Source organism: Amblyomma americanum, chromosome 6 (genome assembly GCF_052857255.1).
Source record: "Amblyomma americanum isolate KBUSLIRL-KWMA chromosome 6, ASM5285725v1, whole genome shotgun sequence".
Taxonomy (NCBI): domain Eukaryota; kingdom Metazoa; phylum Arthropoda; class Arachnida; order Ixodida; family Ixodidae; genus Amblyomma; species Amblyomma americanum.
In genome coordinates, this window is record NC_135502.1 from 42,749,442 (window position 1) to 42,766,665 (window position 17,224).

The 17,224-nt window shown below is 43.7% G+C and overlaps 2 protein-coding genes across 2 annotated transcripts; both read left to right on the forward strand.

The window, feature by feature from the left end:
• Positions 1–687: 687 nt before the first annotated feature.
• On the forward strand, positions 688–17,021 carry Nup44A (nuclear pore complex protein Nup44A). Its single transcript, XM_077669239.1, has 8 exons — positions 688–935; positions 2,269–2,319; positions 2,498–2,603; positions 11,038–11,320; positions 12,718–12,957; positions 14,603–14,693; positions 14,786–14,864; positions 16,568–17,021. The coding sequence occupies exons 1-8, from the start codon at positions 825–827 to the stop codon at positions 16,747–16,749; spliced, it is 1,143 nt and encodes a 380-aa protein (XP_077525365.1). The 5' UTR covers positions 688–824; the 3' UTR covers positions 16,750–17,021.
• LOC144136703 (U6 snRNA phosphodiesterase 1) lies at positions 944–1,931 on the forward strand. Its single transcript, XM_077669240.1, has one exon. The coding sequence runs from the start codon at positions 1,033–1,035 to the stop codon at positions 1,870–1,872; it is 840 nt and encodes a 279-aa protein (XP_077525366.1). The 5' UTR covers positions 944–1,032; the 3' UTR covers positions 1,873–1,931.
• Positions 17,022–17,224: the final 203 nt, after the last annotated feature.

Below are 17,224 nucleotides of genomic sequence, written 5' to 3' on the forward strand. Positions count from 1 at the left end.
ATGACTATTAGTAATGTATGTATACAGAATACTGAAAGTTCCTGAGCACGCTGGAAATGCCCCATCTGCACGTTATTGCAGCAGAGACGCAACAAACTTTATGCTTTGCATATCTCTACATTGTTCAAGTTACAGGTGCTTGTGAGGTGACAAGGACTTGGCGGTTGTAGAAACCTGTGTGGCTGCTCACTGCCGTGTGCCGCACTGACTTCATTATTAGATCATATGCAGTACTGGTTAGCATATTAATGACACATCATCCAGCGAAATAGCTTCCTGGTTAACCAAGAGGGTCGCATTCGCCTGGGGAGTTTCATGCTGCTAAGGAACCGGGTTTTATGACTGAAAACTGTTGGGTAGTACGGGAATGGCGCGAGACAGCCTGTCTGGGTATGTACGAATACATCACGCTGTCGTAATCTATCGCTGAGTGACGGGCGAAACCCTCGAGTACCGCCATGCGATACCAAAGTGGTACTGCTGGCACGTGGTACGGTGTACTTGCTACTTGTACCACTGGTACTACCTCCAGCAACTACTTGGTACCACTTCTACAGAATAATAGTTATTTGCATAAAATAATTAGCTTTATTTGCAAAATTGATACGTTTATTCATATCGCACGGTTTTGTCGGGGATCGGTCGGGTTCCTGGAGTGAGGTCGCTGGAGTAGGGGTCCGGTGATGGGCGAGGGGAGAGCTTCTCAAAATGGCGCTGTGCGTCGGGAAAGTTTGAAAAATAGTGAACTTAAAACTTTCATGCGCATTTGAAATTGGCATTGAAAGTGCTTATCGTACCGCTGCTGCCTGCGTTACCTTTCAGGCATGTTCGTCGCCAGAAGCATTGCCGCTGACCACAACGACTTAATTCACGACGTCGCATACGACTTCTACGGCAAGCGTCTAGCCACATGCTCCAGTGACCAGACAGTGAAGGTGTGTAGACCTTTGTGACGGAGCGATACGTCTGCCAACTTAATTAGCTGCCGTTAAGTACTGTACACGTGTTTGTGTGTACGCGGCTGCAGGAGTAATGAATTCGAGTGGAAGCCTGTCTTTGTTATCTCAGTACGCCTCCTCCGACGAATGCGGCGACTCGGGAGACGAAGGCCCGCCGTCCAAGGGTGACTCGCCCCGCAAGGATGAGTGTCAGCTGAATGTTATTGCAGAACGTCGGCAACTTCGAAAGCGCAAGCTAGAGTTACCGGTCGAAGTACTGGGCCTGTACAAAGATCGCATCGATCCGTTTGCTTGGGAAGACGACCAAAGCCTACACGATGGCAGAGCTCGCACGTTTGCTCACGAACCTGGCGTCTGGGCGTCTTACGCCTTCGTCTCTGGTGCTAAACAGATTCACATTGAGGGTTTGATATCTTTTCTATGCCGGGACGTTGACTACTTAAAACCGCAGCAGCTCAGCGCGTGCCATGTGAGCCTGTCGCGCACTGTCAAGTTGCGACACCATTGGATCCAGCCGCTGGTGGAGTCGCTGAGGGCCGTGATAGCGCCGCACTGTAGGTTTACCATCCGTTTCGGTTCCCTCGATGTCTACACAAACGCGGAGAGAACGAGGACGTTTTTGAGTCTAAAAGTGCACAAAGGGATCGAGCACCTCAAGAAAATGGTAGTTGAAGTTGACGGCTGCTTGAAGGAGTACGACCTGCCGCTCTTCTACGACGACCCGTCCTTTCACATGAGCGTCGCGTGGTGTGACGCCAGCGAGGAAGTCCGACTGCAGCAGGCCTTGCATGAGCTGCAAGTTAGACTCGAACAGTTTGCGATCAGGCATCCATCGTCTCTTGTCATTGACGTTGCTTCTGTGTGGTTTCGCACTGGAAACAAGCTGTTTGAGTTGCCGCTCTTACAGACGTGAACTGCACTGTGTTCAGTGGCAACAAGCATTTGCTGTAAAAGCCCCGTGTTCAATCCCTCAATCATTGCTCAATAAACGAAGAATATTTTGCAAAGAAACATGTGACCATGATCAAAGTAGTCTGTTTTGTTCCATCTCATTTGAGTAATGAGAATGTATGTTCCAGTGATGTGTACAGCGCATATTCTCTCGTCATAGTGTGTAGCTATGTGTGTGAGCTTTGGTTCGCACTCGGCAACAGACAGTAACATAATTCAGAGTGAAATATGTCGTTGCACAAATGACACTTAGGCAGCATTGTTCTGAAATTGATGCTAGCAGATATAAGCTGAGCAGTCAGAGGAAACCTTAGTATCGAAGTCAAGCTACTGCATGTGTGTTCCTCCTTCATTTAAGGTATGGGACCTTGGAGAAGACGGAGAATGGCGCTGCACAGCAAATTGGAAGGTTGGTGTCATTTTTTTTTTTCAAGTAAAAGGCAAAAGTACACACCTTGCATGCTGCATTGTTAATATCTAGCCTGTCACCTTCAGTATAAAGGGAAGATAGGCTTTTCTGTTGAGTTGGTTTTCAGTTGGACAATTATATTTTTGTGTATTACAACTACTATGTTCCTGATGTGCAGACGCACAGTGGATCTGTTTGGAAAGTCACATGGGCACACCCAGAATTTGGGCAAGTCCTGGCGACATGCTCTTATGACCGCATGGCCACTGTGTGGGAGGAATTAGGTAAGTATTGTACCATTTGCCGTGCTTTAAATTATTGATTACTTGTTCATTCTAAATATCTACAATATATATGTTCATTAAAACAGCCATGACAATTTTTTTTGTCAGAATAGTCTGAAATCAATTGCATCATGACAGCTGGAAGCCATTGAAAGTGCACTAACAACGTGTTATATGTGCCGAGAAAAAGAAACTTGCATTTACCTTAGTTGCTTGTAATGGGAGAGCTGTGTTTAGTTTGTGTTGGGCGTCCACCTAGAAATAGTAAACCCTGTAAAACTTGCCGAGTTGTGTCTAAATATGCAAATAATGCCTTGCCCAGTTCTCAGTAAAGCGTATTCCAGTTGTGGAGCTTGTGCATAGCTCTTGAGGAGACCTGCTTTGCTAGGGATCAAATCGGTTTTTCTGGCTGTCATGAGGAGCACTAACACCCATGCAGTCTTAAGGGGATGCTGAGGTCAACTCTGTGGAGTTAATGTGTTCGCAGTAAAAATTTATTTTCCAACAGGAAAAGATACATTTATGACCGACAATATTGAAAATTCAGTGTCGATGCACACATTTTACTTGCGAAAACAGCTGGTGATGGCAACACCTGTATTTTGTTTTTGGATCTTCCCTGGCTTATAAAATCTCCGTTTACAGTGGGAGTGGTCTCTCTCATTAGAATGCCGTGGTCCGTTGATACATGCCAACCTCAATTTGTCCTCGGTGTTCGTTTAATGTGGTGGATGGATTAGGTAGTACCATGATGCGTCATGTCAGCACAAATACAGCTAAAGGAAGGGCTCATAAACTAGGACTTATCGATGTTATAATTTAACACGTTCATTGCATTATGGGTCAAGTCGCGTATTCCTGCTGTGCAGCACGAATACTGTGTGGTGCTATGAAGCCGTGGGACAGCTCAGATTTTTCAAACAGCCACTGCAAAATGCACATTCCAGGTTGCTATTACCACCTCTTGTCAGTTCGACTGAGGTGACTTAGCTGGTAGCTCACTGGTGACTCACACCACACTGACGGAAGTCTACGAGTAGCCTACCGGACCACGGACGGCCACGACATGCAGGGATTACGGTCCCGAAACTCGCTGCTGCAGTGAACGTGTTCATGGCCATATGTTGCACCATGATCAGATAATGCTGCATTAGGAAATAAATTTTTCCAGAAATGCCTAAATCATTTGTAGTCCGCAAATTTGGTACCTAATGGGAGCGTTGCATGTTTTTTTTTATTTTTAATTGTTGTCTTGCTTTGTATGTAGGCGTTGGACTTTTCACTACTTCAGAGCACAGGTTTCGTTTCTTTTTTTTTTTACAGATAATATTTTCGACAAATGGATTACTGATTTCAGGGTGTCTACCAACCGGAAAAACCGTGAAAACCGGGAATTCTCAGGGAATTCGGATAATCTGGGAAAACTCCGGGACAACTCAGGGTATTTGTGCTTATATCAGGGAAAACTAGCTGCAGTTCTACAAAAAAGGAACTAAGTCGCGATAATGCTCCCTCGTGTAAACTATGCAGACTGGCATTGCACGGATTGTCCAGTGCAGCGTTACGCGTCCCCTCCTCAGCGGCTGCTGGCCTCCAACATTGTGCTGTCAAGTGCAAAATCCCAGCAAGGCGGCAAAAGCTTTGCGACTCCAGCGGCGCTTCCAATTTCGAAGCGTACTACGTCGAAAGCGGACACATTCCCGCGCTTCCCCGACACTGTGGCCGACGGCAGAGCGCGCGCTTCCTACGGTTCGCACGTGCGCTGTTTGACGGCCAGCGGCCTCCCCTTGTTTTTCTGTGTTTCCGAGTGTACAACTCCAACAAGGCAGCAGGAAACGTTCTGAGAAATTGCGATGGTCCCAAATGAACTCTTCCTCCCTGTGCATCTCCTTGATGGAAGCGTCCATTTCTGCCGCAAGGGGTGCATGCACGCGATGCAGGCGGCGCAGCTTTGGGAGAAAGGGAAATAGTTTCGCGTTTTTCGTGACCTGCCGACGCTAGCAAAGCAACGAATTCTGTCTGTACTTAGTTTACTTAATTTTAATGACTGCTGTGGTGCCGCAGGCAAGCTGTGTGCGACGTGTCAAGCAAGACAGCCTTCAAGTGCACTTTCGTCCAGGACCAGACGAATGCGAAACATTGAGAGTTTGCAGCCTGGGTTAGGCCCGTCGAAAGTAACCCGAACGCAGCGTACTGTGCGCTATGCAGAAAGCAGTTTTCGCTCAGCAACATGGGAAGAAGAGTGGTGACAAGTCACGCTGAAAGTAAGAAGCACCGACTGGCTATTACCGGAGCCGGGACACCCTCTGTAGCCTCATTTTCGACACCGCCGTCCACTGTTGTGACCAATGCCGGGACACCCTTTGTAGCCTCATTTTTGACACCGTCGACCATCATTGTGACCAATGCCGGGCCAGTGCCGTCAGTTTCTGCGTATCCTTCAAGCGCTTCAACTACTGTGACGGACGTCCAACCCGATCGTACAGCAAAGGATATCTTTCAGCGTGACTTGGAGGTCATAAATGCTGAAGTGCTGTGGTGCCTCAATGCTGTTATGACGCACACATCACTTCGTGCGGCCGCAGCATCGGCTTCTCTGTTCCCTTTAATGTTCCCATCATCAGCTACAGCCAAGAAAATGCAGCTTGGCAAGGACAAGGTAGGATATACTATTGTCTATGGCCTCGCACCTTTCTTCGAGGAGAACCTCATGTCAGAAGTAAGCCAAGCCTCCCACCTCGGGGCATTTGACTAATCGTTAAACAAAGTTTCACAAAAAGAGCAAATGGATGTGTTGGTCCGCCTTTGGTCGGATGCAGAACACAGCGTGAAAACGTGCTACCATTGGTCACAACGAGTCGTCATGCTTTCTGGGGCGCACATGGGCGGAAGAATTGGTGTCCGCTTTTAAAACTTCCACAGATGGACTCTCCCAATAGAAAATTCTTCAGATCTCAATGGATGGGCGAAATGTAAATATAAAATTTCTCCGTGAGATCAAACAAGAACTTTGTGAATCCAGCAACGGCCGTCGTATTCCCGAAGTTGGTAGCTGTGGCCTTCATTTTGTGAATGGTGCTTTCAAAACTGGACACGCGGCAACAGGTTGGCAACTCGTGGAATTCCTTCGTGCTTTGTACAGCTTATTCAAATCTGCCCGACGCGCTGAATACGCACGCATAACCGGAAGCAACATATGCCCTATGAAGTTTCGCGCTGTGTGGTGGCTTGAAAATGTTCGTGAAATTTCAAGAGCTATTGAGATTCTGCCGCACCTAAAAGTGTACGTCGAGTCGTGTCGAAACGCGAGCAACCGACCAACTTGCTCCAGTTACTGCGTGGTTGAAACAGCCATTCGCGATCCTCTACTGTCTGCAAAGCTAACCTTTATGCTTGGCATCGCGGAGGAACTGCAGCTGTTCCTGGCTCAGTTCCAGAGCGACCCGCCTATGCTTCCATTTCTTGGCGCAGCATTGGAGAACCTTCTATGATCACTAATGAGTAGAATAGTAAAGAAAGAAGTAATAATGGCGGCGGACAGTCCGTTGAAGTTGATCACAAGGACTTTACTGCAAACGTAGTTGCGACGCCAAAGGTTGACCTTGGGTTTGCTACGAAGAATGCGCTCCGAAAGGCCCCGAAACTTTCAGATTCAGCTATCCTAGGGTTCAGAAGGGACTGTGCCACTTTCGTGAAGAACTGCGCCAAAAAGATTGCGGAGAGGTCGCCGTTGAGGTTCAAGCTGGCGAGGGGATCATCATCTCTGGATCCCGTGTGTGTGCTGATTCCCGATCTCGGGGAACGTCGTCTAAATGATGCACTTGAAGTTCTAACGGAGCACCAATGGATGACAGGAACAGAAGCTGACCGGGCGATGTGGTCCTACAAGCATTTATGCTCCCTAGCCTCGATGCAAATGGCATTCAAAATTTGAATAGGAGCACGCATCGGCCGTATGCCCTTTGGGCAGGGATCTGTGGTTCGAACAAAGAACTGTTCACAGTTGTGAAGGTGATTCTGTCTCTTTCGCACGGAAATGCGGCTGTCGAGCGGGGATTTTCTATTAACAAGGAACCTTGTTGAAAATCAGAAGGAGCTTCTGTGAAAGAGCTTGAGCTTAAAAAACAAAGTGCTGGCTGACGCCGAGATGCAAGTGTCCCTAATCCAAACGAAAATAAATTCTCTTAAGTAGTGAAACAAACAACACTGAAGCGTTTTGCATGAACTTGAGGTTGACTTTCCAGTGTTGCTTTGAGGTTTGTCGCTCTTTCACTTCTATAAGCCAAGGTTTCTATAATCTGCAGTTCGTCTGAATAGACTTGCTGAGAGAGAATCGCATTTTTGACGCTTAAGTTCAGGTCCCACACCATTGTGGTTATTATCAGCAGATAGAAATATCTAACATTTGAAAATATTTGTTTCTGCATGCATCTTCCTTTTAGTTCGTATTTGAAAATGTTCAATTCGATTCGCAGTTTGTTTTAGCATTTTTTCGAAGGTATTTGATTTGTTATGCATTTTGCTAATCTCTCCCCTTTATTTAAATGAAATAAACACAACTCCTTACTATTCAAATAGGTTTAAATCATTGTTTTCATTTTTTAACATGCTTACTGGAGAGTGATACCATCAGGAGGCTTTGTGTGAGCTTGTTTTCGCATAAAACAAAGCACTGTGTCGCTCAGGGTATTTTACAAATGCACTCAGGGAAAACCTGGAAAACTCAGGGAATTTGGAAATGCCAACTTGGTAGACACCCTGGATTTTTTTTTCGGTGACTTGATGTGGCAATCCTGTGTAGCCAAAAGTGACTTAGAGTCTATCTAACTCTGAGTATTTTTCAGCATGAACAGTTTATTTACCAGTAATTAACGTGCAACTGGTATAGTACTTGGAGCTGTGGTTGTAGAAGGAATTACTATCGTCATTAAAAAAGTAACGCATTAAGTGAGATAGCCGCAGACAAAAACGAAACGCAGGTGGAAGCTTACTTGAACAAGGTTGCTGTTGGTTGTTTTACTGGGTTGAGCGAGAGGGTGGGCATCGTGCAGTCTGCATCTTGATGACATGGATGGAACTCCTGCTGAATCGTCGTGGTAGCCAGAACAGTATACTTTTTCGTGACGCAAATGCAGGGTTTCATCTCAGTGACCTGAATGCAGTTGATAAACCTACCTAAATGATTAACTGCTCTGAGCGGATGGTGATAGTGAACAAGCAGTGCTTCGCTAGCAGGCTGCAAGGAGGCAATGCTTCCCAGTCTGCAGAGACATGTAAGCTAGTGGAGCAGTACCTCGTATTGCACAATTGAGCTGCTTATTCAATAATACGACCATTGCATCGTGCCCCTGGCTTCCCTACTTCGTTAATTTCAACTTTGACTGGGTGTAACTCGTACTCAGCATCTAGCGAGCTATGTCACCTAGCTATGAATACTGGCCTATTTCGGTTAAAACTAAATTTAACAAACTGTGTTCGGGGTACTTTTATCAGTCTTTTTCGGTTTAAACCAAAAATCCAACCCCTATTTATATATGGTATATTGATCCTTAATGGAAGTTGCATTCTTAATGAGTTTGGACATGGTACTATAAGGGGCACCACAGTGGAAGTACAACGGCATGGCATTGAAATGAACAATTGCTGACTTGGGAGGGAAGTAATGGAGCAGCTGAAAACACTCCAAACGGTGCCTTGCAAAATACTATCTGTGGCATAGTTTAGTTGGAGTTGAAGAAGAAGAAAAAAAACTTAAAATGGCATTGTTTCCTGAACAGTGGACAATGATTTTTAGCACAGCATTAAAGGAAAGAACAATAAGATTTTTTTTATTTCGTAAAAAAAAAAAAAATTTGTTATATGTGCGTATATCCCCTTCAGGCCCCAATTAAATCTGCTGAAAGGAAGTCTTCTTTTGAATAAATGTTGATCAGTAGACTAAGTAGAAGTGATGTGCAAAAATTATGTAAAAATATTCATATTTATGAATATTTTATATGCATCCACATTTGTGGACATAGCGCCTTAAACCTGATACATGAACATAAACACTGCTACATTTGCTTGCCTTTTCTAACTGATCGTTAGACATGAATAAATGTTTAGCTCTGGAAATACACACTTCAGGGAATTATTCTGCAGTTCATGGACTTATAAAACAGATAAAACCAGTCATTCTGGGATGACAGGCAGAGGAATATTCGGTATTTCGAGCCCCGAACATGGCTTTTAAATCTGCAGCCTTCACTTCGGCACCGTTGTGTAATTAACGTGTTCAGAAGCTGGGGCCAATCGTTGCTTCCATCATAAGTAATGCTTCAAGTCCGGCTGCATCGAAGGGGTCTCGAGTGATCTGAGCACAGGCGGAGAGGGGGGAGAGAGGTAGCATCTTGCTGCCTGCTTTACACTTGGTTTTTTCAAAAATGACAAATCATTTTTAAAGGTCGTTGTTCAGTTTATGTCAGAGACCTGAAACAAACTGCCCCCTCGCTCTGCGAATGTGCTGATTATTGTTTTGTAGCCTTGTAGCTTAGCGGCCAGCTCTGAACTGACCATGGTGTGAGGGCATGGGTTCCCCTTTTTCATCCTCCCTTGTGTAGTGCTGCCACTTTGTATTTTTTACCGTCTTGGGTTTCATACATAATGTAATGATTATTGCTAGAAACAGTAGCGAAATTTTCAGAATGATAGAGAAAAAATGTTCTGACTGTCACTGTAAATGGTTGCTTCCTTCGGATTCATGCATTCTACAATCAGCACAAATGGTCTCAGATCCCTTTTTGAATATTGTTAGGGGCCTAAGACCCTCCCAGACCTCCCTGACTTTAAGCACTGGTCATAGCTTGCTGTGTTTGCCGGCAGCGGCTCAGCTAAGTCGTGGTTCTTTCCGACCATCTGCAGGTCTTCATTGCTCAATTGGCCGCACTGCTTTGGAAGTGCTTCTCCATCGGCTATTTTTATGAAAAACGCTTCAGCGCTGGAGTCGTCCAACGTTCTCTTTGTAGAATCATAGTTTTCAACGCCCTTAAGGAGTAAGCCCATATCGTATCATACGCGCACAAAAAAAAGCGCATTCTGGGGAGAAAACGCCACTGATATTTTCGGCATTCAGGCGCCATGTCCACATTTGTGGACGCACCACTCTGAGCGTCTACTGCAGCACTTTTTCTTTGTCTGTGATGATGAAAATCGGTGTGCCGTTTCTACATCAACCTGCCGACATATTCTGAGCCCTAAATTGCATCATTCACGATCATCTGTAAAGATAGAATGCCAAAAGGAAAGCTATTTACTCTTCCCGTCAAAAAACGATGTGATGCACATATTTTCTTTTTTTTTTACAAATGCATTTCGCTCTAGCTGCAAGAGATGGCGCCACAAACTTGACAAGGAGGGTCAAAATGGTAAGAGCGCGGTATTCAAAGCTGGAAATTCGCCTTGCGTACGAAGATATGAGGAAGCTTAAGTCGCGTCCACATATGGGGACCCAGCGCCTGAAGGGGATATAGTATAAAGATCTAGTGCGTATTTAAAGACGAGTTTTTGTCCAATTAAGCACGTCATGTTTAACAAGAAAGTGCGAAGGAGTTAACTAATGCTGATAAAAAAAAATTCATAATTACTTTACAGTGTTACACACAAATGTGATGAAAGTTTTGACGCCACCTAGCTGTATGTTTACAAAACAAATACTGTGTTGCTATTGGTGAGGTGTTTACTGTGTTAAACAAGAACAGTATAAAAATTGTTGGGTAGTTCTGGTGGAAAAGGCAGGTTGTAAGTAATAGGCAAGTGTTTTCCCAATGACATGCCGTGCTCATGTTGGACTCCTTGCTCCTCGAAACACTATTCTGAATCATAGTAAGGTGAAACAGCACAGACGATGGAACAGAGAATAAAGATACAGGACAAGTGTTAACTTTTGACTGAAGTTTATTCTGCGGAAGTGCAAAATACATACGGTGTAAAAGGTATGTGAACAGACAAAAAACAACTAAAAATTGAAGTGATCAGCCGTGATACACACTGCACGAAATTCAGCCGTATTTTTTCACGTGGTTGCAAAACCGTAAGGCAATTATAATGCGGCTTCATAATAGTGAGATCACCTTTTTCGACCACGTGTACAAAGACTGGTGAACTTTCCATTTTTATGATACATTTGTGCTGTACTTTTCATGCCTGATTACTAATTTTTCATGTTCTTCTATTGTTTTGTTTGTTTTTATGGCTTTCACATCATGTGTATTTTCTGGTTTCACAGAAATAAACTTTATCTGCGAGTCAGCACTCGCCTTGTGTCTTCGTTGTCAGTTTGTCATCTGTTTGCACTGCTCCACTTCACCATGAACTGGTACCGACTTGCCCAAATGGATATTTTGCTACTGTACTAAATAATTGGTTGACATTTGATCACTTGCATCTGTTTCTACAGTGGCAGGTAAGAGTGGCGTTCTCAACGGTGGCGGTGGAGGCGGGGCAGGGGAACGTGGCCAATCCCATTGGATCAAGCGCACCAGCCTGGTGGACAGTCGAACGTCGGTGACAGATGTCAAGTTTGCACCTAAGCAGCTGGGCCTACAGCTGGCCACCTGTTCAGCCGATGGGATGGTGCGTGTCTATGAGGCTCCCGACGTCATGAACCTGAGCCAGTGGTCCCTGCAGAGCGATATCAACTGTCGCATGCCACTCAGCTGCCTCTCCTGGAACCACTCTTTGTGAGTACGCTCCATTCTCAGGGAGAAATCTGTTGCATTAGGTCTATTGGTCGCTACAGCGTACTATCAGAATTTGACAAAATTATAAACGTAGTTTCCAGGGAAATCATGTTAGCTGGGAAATTATTAACCAGAAGAGAACTAGTGGAATTCTAGTGGCATTGCTATTGCTCACGGTATTGAGCATATGAACTGGGAAATTGTAAGAATCAGGAATTTATTACTGAGGTTGTGCTGTACTGAATAAATCTCATCTTTTGCCTTGGGAAAAGAATCACATGCTAATAACTCTTCCAAAGTGGAAATTTTGTATCTTGCCTCAAACATAAGCCGAGCTGATTGTTACGAAGGCACTGAAGTGTGTTCGCCACTAATTAAGTCGCTTACTTAGTGCCAGAAGCATTTTTTATTAATTTGAAGCTGTCACTATTTACATCAGACAGCATGGGAGGCATTGACGATGAAGCCAATAACGGGAAAGCGTTTTGTGCTTCAACAAAACGAGAAAGGAAAGGAGGTAGCTTGGCTGGTTCTGGCATACTGACAATGAAATTATTACATTCTATGAAACAACACTGTGGGGGTGAGGTTGCCCTCGTGCATTTTTTTTTTTTTCCTGTTCTGCCTACACAGTAGCTATAGAGCTTTGAATAACCAAAGTTTTTATTCTTAGATGAACCAAAACAAGGCAGGACAAATCCAAGTATTACTGTACAGTTCAGTATCACAAGACCATATGCCTAATTATTGTCCATACCCTTCTGTTTTCGTGACAACACAAGTCTCATGAGGGTATAAATACTTGTGGTTGTGTCGGCTTTGTTAAAGCACATGGAGCAGCTTGTATACAATGAATAAGTATGGTCGCCATTTCCATGATGATTAATATGCATTGCCTGTGCTAATCACAGAGCAGTAGCTTTTATACTATGCCTCAGTTGGCATTCCCAGGACAGATGAAACTCTTGAAAAAAAAACCTCACTGTGTCAAACTTCATTATACATATTATGCATGGCTACTGTATACTGGAAAAATTTTTGGGTAACATACTATTCGTGTCTCTATAAGCCTACATACATGTTTTTGTAGCCTTGCAGTGTTCTTCAAAGCGTGATGAATTAAATGTGAAATCTGCTGGAATAAATGGTAACTAACAGCGCATTTTTATTTGATGTATTGTTTCAGATCCCTCAGTGGGATAAAATAATGATGGTGGCTGATTTTTAGTGTAGAATCAAGGTGTTGCTTTTTTCACCATGCTACTCTTATGGCAAGGTGAATAAGTGACCTAGTCAAAGTTGTGCACTTCATTGTGCACAATGTATTGCATCCTGTGATGTGCCCGCTAATATCCACATCTAACCTCAGTGCTTGCTTGTGTGGTTAACCATTACAGCAATCGCAACCATCCACCGATGCTGGCCGTTGGCAGTGACGACCCAGGGGCCTCCGGCACAGGGAAGGTGCATGTTTATGAGTACTGTGAAGGGAGCCGCCGTTGGACGCGTATCGAGACTGTTGTCACAGTTGTGGACCCTGTGCACGATTTGGCTTTTGCACCCAGTGTAGGCCGCTCCTACTACCTGCTGGGCATTGCCTCTAGAGATGTGCGCATCATTTCTTTCAAGCCTCTCCAGTGAGTACATAATGCTGCTTACAAATTTGGATAGTGTCCTACCAGTTTCCTATAAATAACAAAGCTCTTGAATACTGGGCCTGCCGGTTGCTAGACATGACATTTTAAGTGAACAGGCAAAAGTAGCTACTGGCAAATAGGTTTGAGCCGAGATATCTGACAGATTTAACTTCTTTTTGACTGTGCTGGTTTAAAGAAACAGGACAACAGAAAAGGACAACATAACCATGTGGCTGTTTCTTGCGATGCAAGATGCACAGCTTGCATTGCTAATCCTGTTGAAAAGGTGTGCCATGAGCTTTGGGAAGCCTGTATCATGGTGGGTGTCAAGGAAAGAGGTGCATCAGCATGCCATTGGGGTCGCTTACTAAAGAAACAAGTTAGATATTTAAGTGTAGGACGTAAAAGGAAGTTCCCTGTGCATGCGTGAGTGTGTGTGCATGTGCGGTACATTTCCAGCAAAGAAACACTTGCTCCAAAGAAGAACGCAAACACTACCAAAGGCAAAGCCCTCACTGCATTCCTTGACGGCATTTGCCAAAGCACGGAAGAGCATGGGTGGAAGCAGCGAAAGTCTGTTCCGTTCCACAGATGGTCTAATTTCCTAGCTTCTCCACATAGCTTGGCACTCTGCAGAGAAGCCTAACTGTAGTTGCAGCTTTCATCGATGATTGAGTCAGCATTTTAAATGGTAGCGCAAAAAAAAAACTTTGCATGCTTTATCTACGTACAAGCTTCTTTCATATGATTCCATGAAGCTTGTGAAAATCTAAAAAAAAAAAAACATTTCAGCTTCTCTTTAAACCTCTAGTTGCAGGTTGTACTTCGCCTGTGTGTTCATGTTGTCCTTCTATATTGTCCTGTTTTCTCAAGCCAGCGCAGTTCTAATATCATGCAATCAGATGAACTAGTCATGTTTGAAGCTGTGTTGGCATTAATGTCTAGTTGACAGCTCAAAGCTGAACAAATTTCACTTGAGCAGTAGTGAACCCGGAGCAGAGGATGCTTACTTACGTGATTTTGAGAGGGGCCCTTTTGTCGTGAAGATGCTGGGAAGCATTATATTGTAGAAGTTCTGCTGTCCCGTACAACACGTAGAAGAACAGAGTTGTTTGCTTTGGATGGCACGAGATAAGACTTCTTAAAACATAACCAGCAATACACTATGTGTCTGACTCCTGCAAAGTAACTTCGATGTGGCACTCTTGCACTTTAGTCCTTCGCTGCGAGGCATATTGCAACATAATGGTGACTATAAATATTATTCTGACCCATATTCTAGTGCATACCTTCCAATGGAGCAGTTTTCCATTCACAGTAACCATGTTGCTAGAAAAAAGTAGTTAAGACCAGTGCATCAACAATGCAAATATCCTGCTGGTGATGCAGCCTCCTGGTTGTTCATGCCCTGTAATGTTGGTACATGGGAATTTAATGTCCCAAAGAGGCACATGGGCTGAAGCATCCTAGTGGAAGGCTCCGGATTGTTTTTGAACTCCTGGGGTTCTTTAACATGCGCTGACATTGCATAGCACATAGGTGTTTTTACATTTTGCCTTTACACCCTGTAATGTTGCTGGTAATATTGCTATTACATGGTTAGGTTTTGGTTGCTTTTTTTTATTTTATTGTGCAATTCTTGCAGACCTGAAATGATGATGTCTCAGTTACAAGATGGAGTGGCTGCTAAGTTTGAAACCAAAGTTGTGGCACAATTCGATGACCACAACTCTCAGGTGAGAGATTGTGTGGGTTCCTAGATCCAGGTGGTGCTGTTTGTGGCTTATTAAATGCTTAAGTCGGTTCGGCTTTTTGTGTGTTATAACAGGCCTGGAGGGTGAGCTGGAACATCATTGGCACTATTCTTGCATCTTCTGGGGACGATGGTTGCGTGAGACTGTGGAAAGGTGTGTCTGCTTTAGTTGTACTTTATATGCTTGTGGTTCATAAGATTAGTTGAAGTGTTGCTCAGAAGCTATTTGCTGCATAAATTTGTGCAAACTTTACAGCTTGAAGTGCATGTCCTTTGAAGGAGAGTTGCTGAAGAAAACGGTTACGTATACATGTGTAGTACCCTGGTGGTAACTATGCAGTACCACAAATTTCACAAAATCACTTTGTGTTCAAGAGCATATATAACATTGGAAATAAGAATGATGCACTAACTGTTGCTCATTACTTTGCTAATGATCAGCTGGTTTTATTTATGGAGCATGATTTTAAAGTTCACCCCTGAGTAATCCATGATACCTGCCACAAACCACATAGACCAAGCCTAACAGTTTGTTGTTTAGACAGCAGCATTAACACATTGTTATCTTGATAGTAAGAAAACTAAAACGCATCTTCATAAGGTGTTCACCTGTATGCTGTTGTTAAATGCTGTGTTTGCTTTCATATGAATACTAAATTTCATGCTCGTTTATTTCTACATGTGCTTGTCTGGTTTGTTCATGTTCACGTAATTAATTCCCCTTGTGGAACTAAAGAGACACTGTATTTTCCTATTAACATGCTCAGTGAATGCAGTGCACAATTCATTGGTGTGGTCTAACGGGTTTTTCACATTATGCAGTGTTGATGTCGTTGCCCATGCCTTGAGTAAGGGCAACCACAAATAAAGTGCCCAGCTAATATCCCCAAACTAATATCTTGCAAGATTTCAAGGAAAATGGGGAACAAATCACTAAAAGTAGCCTGTTGTACTTATTATGGTGGTACAATAAATTTTAAGCAAAGATTATAAGCATATTTTGTGTTCATGATCTTCAACCGCTGTGCAAGCAGGGCTGGAAATTTCTAGCAAAATTGCTTTTTAAGTGCATGAGTGTTTACAGTTTCTTTCCACTTAGAAAAATACTAAAAAAAATATACATTGTTCATTTCTTTCCAGAAATTACTGTTGTAGGCCTTAGGACAAAGCTCACATTAAACACATTGAGGCATATTTTTTGCAAGAAAAATAAAATTAGCAGGTTGTGTTCGCTTTGCTCTTAACGTGGATAATTAGTAACATCATCAGAAAAGTCTTAGTGAGTAAGTTCCAGGAGGCATTTAATTATTATAATAGAGGCTGTCTGCATGCCACAGTTTGCTCCAGTCAGCGTAGGTAATGACATGGGCAACTGCTAAAACCAAAACACCTCCACCGATGTAACCAAAATGGAATCCAGTTTACTTCTACATCACAATGGTTCACATGAACCCCAATGAAGGTGCCAAGTGTTTTCCCCTTTTTTCGCATTTTATAATCAAGCGAAAGATTGTATGCCATTATTTGACACCTGACTTGTCATATTTGAACCTGTTAAGTTCGCTGTGTTATTCTCATGCCTGTGCCATGGGCTGCACGTCTTGATTTTTTTAGTCGTTAGGGACATCTGCCTGGCCACGCAGAAGATGGTACCACACGAGGAGGGCATAGGTCTCACATAGCTTATACACACTGCTGTAATTGGAATTCAGTTTAGAGTCCCTTTAAGTGCAAGGAGCACTCTGTGCAACTGCTAAAGTCATGCTGTTTTGCAGCTGTTAGGGTTTGTTGTCTACTGCAGTTTATATTTTTTTTTTCTCAAGTGACTCACATATGAATGATATGTCCTCCCAACAGCCAACTACATGGGCATTTGGAAATGCATAGCAACATTACAAGGCGATGGGGGTGTGGTTCAAGGAGACAAGCAGTCTACTGACACATCCTCGTTTTCTGGCCAGTTGGGAACTTCGAGTGGCATTGGCTCACCGTACTACATGGTCCAAAGCAGTCATCTTATCAACAAAGCATGGTCTTGAATACTCTGCCTTTGCCCTTCTGTTTTTGTCACTGCAGGAGTGTAGCAAGGCTGAGCTCCAGTGTTTGTGCAGGGGATGATTGTTCTGAATAAATATTGCTGACCAGCTGAAAAGTTTGGGTGGCATTTGACATGTTCCAAAGCAGTCGTCTTATCTACAAATCATGGCCCTGAATACTCTGCAGTTTCAGTCACTGCTCGAGTGGAGGAGGGCTGGGCTCCCATGTTCGTACAGGGAGTGATCATCTGAATAAACATGCATGTTGTTTTGTATTTTGCTGGTGTTGAGTTGTTTCTCCTGAGGACTCTAGTGGAGAGAGAGAGAGAGAAACTTTATTTGGTCCATTAAGTGTTTAGCATTCGCTATTCTGTACACGCAATGTTGGAAGCAAAAAAAATTAATTGCACACAAAGATAGGTTAAAAGTTCACATTGGAGGATAAGGAAATATATATGGAGGTTTGCTGAAGAAAGGA